Below are 3,245 nucleotides of genomic sequence, written 5' to 3' on the forward strand. Positions count from 1 at the left end.
GGTGCAGCACCCTCCTCTGCCGGTGCAGCACCCTCCTCTGCCGGCGGAGACGGGACGTGCAGCCCGGGCCGCCTCCGGAACGGGCCATCCCCCCGGACCGCTCCGCTCGCGCTTCAGAAGGTACCGGTTGCACCGCACGAAGGTGGGAATTCCCTGCAGCTGCAGTGTCCCTTCTGCCAGACCCTTCCCCAGCCCAGGGGAAAGCGGGAAGAAACTAATTGTTAAATAAAACCTACTAACCTGAGAGTTGTGTGTGTTTCCCGTGGGGTTGTCAGCCCTTTTCCAAGGTGCTGTGAGGGGGCACAACCCCCCCGGCCCGCCTGTCACGGGAAGAGTGACCCCTTGCAACAGCCTTTTTAGGATTTACTGCCTTTTGGCATATTTGTTTATCTTAATGGCCAAATTTTTACGCCAAGCAAAAATTGGCAAACTTGGTAGGAAGTTTGTTTTCCTTACAGCACCTGGAGGATGCTCAGAGCTGCTGCACCGGCACCCTGAGCAGAGCTCAGCCCAGCAGGGATGGGCACAAGACCAGAGCTCCAGCGAGCCCTGCTCTGCTCCACAAGTTGGTGCATTCACATCCAACTTGGTTCTGGCGATTCCAGCACCAGCTGTTCCCTGTCCTGTCCCAAAGCAATGCCATCCTCCCCAAGACCCTTCCCAGCATCACTTTGCTCCTCACTCCCTAAAGGAAATCAGGAACAGGCACTTCTTGCCCCAAGATCCCCTACACAAACCAGGGCACACAGAGGGAATTTTGCCCTTTAAACTTTCAGGAAATGGTCTGCAAACCTGCTCACCACGTACCCAGGCAGGTGCTGAGCAGTGTGACATGCAATGCTCAGGAAAGCTGAGGATCTTTTACCCATCTGGCTCTTCTACTGCCTTTTGGAACCAGTGGATTCCTCAAGACAGGAGTGCAGTATTTTAGGTGTAAGAACCACCCAACAAACCAATGGTGATACCGTGTAGGATAAGCCAGAAACACAAACAAGGGTCTAAACCCCACAAACTCTGCCAGCCTGCTCTCACTAGATTTTCCTATGAGCCTGTACCACAGTCCTGCTGATCAATGAATCCTTGCAGCAGCCAGCAAGGGACAGAAGCGTTGCCTCCATTTTAGACATGGAGAAAGAGGGAAGGATGCCACCCCACTGAGGGGACACGGGTGTCCCAGCCCCAAAGGCAGCCACCAAATAACACACCCACAGCTCTACAGAGCAAAAAGCTTTTCAGGGCCCTCCCTCCCTTCAACACTCCCCAAACCACACCCAAACCAGGACAAGGGTGCGAAGGGGCAGCCTAAAGTCCAAAGCACCACTCTCCTGCAGGTTAATGTTTGCTGAATCACAGGAAGTGCAAGGAAAAGGTCCCACAGATACCAGCCAGCCTGAGCAAGCCAAGAATCAGTCCCAACCTGCGGGCACTCCCAGCCCCATTGCCAGCTGACACGTCCACAGCCCCTTCACCAGAGCCACAGAGTTTGTCTCACTCCTGCCTGTACTTCTGCAGAGGGATGGGTCTGCTCCTGAAGATTTTCACCCCCTTGCTGGGTCTGGCCTTGGCCGTTTATTTTTATTCAGCACCCGAGAATTTCAGCGAAGGTAAGGCCTGGGGAACACAGGCTCCACAGGCACCGCCTGGGCCGGCTCAGGGCAGCAGAGCACGGGCTCTTTGAAGGGCTTTTCAGAGCAGAGCTGGAAGAGCCCAAGCACGGGAGGGCTGAGGGCTCAGGAGGGGGCGCCGGCAGCCCCCGGTGCGAGGGGGTCAGAGCATCCTGCACCGCACGGGAAACGGGATTATGCTGGGATCTGCCGGGATGCAGTGTCTGCCCTCAGCAAATGATTTCTTTGGGAAACATTCAGTTAACCACTTCAAGCCTTAAATCCTTTTATTAGTCAACTCCAGCCTTTTCCAAAAGCCACTCCCAGCCCAGGCTGGATGCAGAGCTCAAGCCTGGCACACACTCCCCACCAAACTGGGATTAAGGCTCCAGTTGGGGTCTGCAGGAGGGGCACACGCTGCAGCGGGGGTGCTGCCACCCACCTCTCCCTGCGCCCCAAGGCGAGGGGCAGAGCTGCAGCAGCCACGTGCAGGGGGATGATGTGGGCTGTGCTCTGTGTCCTCCCCTCCAGAGATGCTGCGGGGGAAGCGGGTGATCGTGACGGGCGCCAGCAGCGGCATCGGGGAGCAGATGGCCTATCACCTGGCACGCATGGAGACCCACCTGCTGCTCACCGCGCGCACCGAGGCCAAGCTGCAGAAAGTAAATGGCAAGCAGGGTGTGCTGGGCTGCCCAAGTACATTCGCCACTCAGAACCCCACAACAGCAGATATTCACCCCAGCTTGGGCACGTGGGGATGTCAAATACCCTACAGATCCAGCCCCACAAGCCTGTTCTAACACACATCCCCCCCACGCCACAACAAGCAGCATTTCCAACGCTGACAGCAGGGCATTGCTTCCTCCTCAGTCTTTGGCTGGGAACACCAGTCTGCTCAAGTCCTGGTCTGATCAATCCTTGCCCAAACCTGCTTTTGCATCACACAGAACAGAATCAAAATTAAGCAACTATATCCCTATTTATAAATACTAAATATTTGGCTCCGATGTGCCATCGTTTAGAAACATTTCTCTGAGCCATGAAGGGAGGAGGATTTCCAGTGGGAAAGGGAGATGCTCTGCCCATCCACCCCAAAACAGCAGCAGCCTCCATGGGGCTGGGGGTCCACAGAGGGGGGTCTGTCCCCAGCACTGCTCCCACTGTCACTGCAGGTCGTGGAGCGCTGCCTCGAGCTGGGCGCTGCCTCCGCACGCTACGTGAGCGGCTCCATGGAGGACACCACGTTCCCCGAGGTGGTGGTGAAGGAGGCTGAGAACACCTGGGGTAGGTGGTGGGAACCTGCCCCTCCTGACTCCCCAAAAACACCCCACACTACATTTTTGGGGCCATCCCAGCCACCAAGAAGCTGCTTTGCTTCAAGATGCCGGTTGCTAATAGCAAACACATTCTGCTTGCAGGAGGCCTTGACATGCTCATCCTAAACCACATCGGGTTCAGCTACTTCAACTACTTCAACGGGGATGTTGGGCACGTACGAAAGCTCCTAGAAACAAACTTCCTCAGCTACGTGGCAATGACCATGTCTGCCCTGCCCATGCTGAAGGAGAGTGAGGGCAGCATCGTGGTGGTTTCATCCATAGCAGGTGAGCACACAAGGGGCCAGACTCTCACTGCCCAATC

General features: G+C 56.2%; 1 protein-coding gene across 1 annotated transcript in view; it reads left to right on the forward strand.

Annotated features, from left to right (window-relative positions):
• The first annotated feature begins 1,516 nt into the window (after nt 1-1,516).
• Nucleotides 1,517-3,245, forward strand: part of LOC104392702 (corticosteroid 11-beta-dehydrogenase isozyme 1-like) — a 3,097-nt gene continuing 1,368 nt past the window's right edge. Inside the window, exons 1-4 of the mRNA XM_010002133.1 lie at nt 1,517-1,604; nt 2,136-2,266; nt 2,777-2,888; nt 3,023-3,208. Coding sequence (XP_010000435.1) covers nt 1,517-1,604; nt 2,136-2,266; nt 2,777-2,888; nt 3,023-3,208 — 517 coding nt within the window. The remainder of the gene's footprint in view (nt 1,605-2,135; nt 2,267-2,776; nt 2,889-3,022; nt 3,209-3,245) is intronic.

This window comes from Chaetura pelagica, unplaced genomic scaffold (assembly GCF_000747805.2).
Source record: "Chaetura pelagica isolate M959 unplaced genomic scaffold, ChaPel_1.0 scaffold181, whole genome shotgun sequence".
NCBI lineage: Eukaryota > Metazoa > Chordata > Aves > Apodiformes > Apodidae > Chaetura > Chaetura pelagica.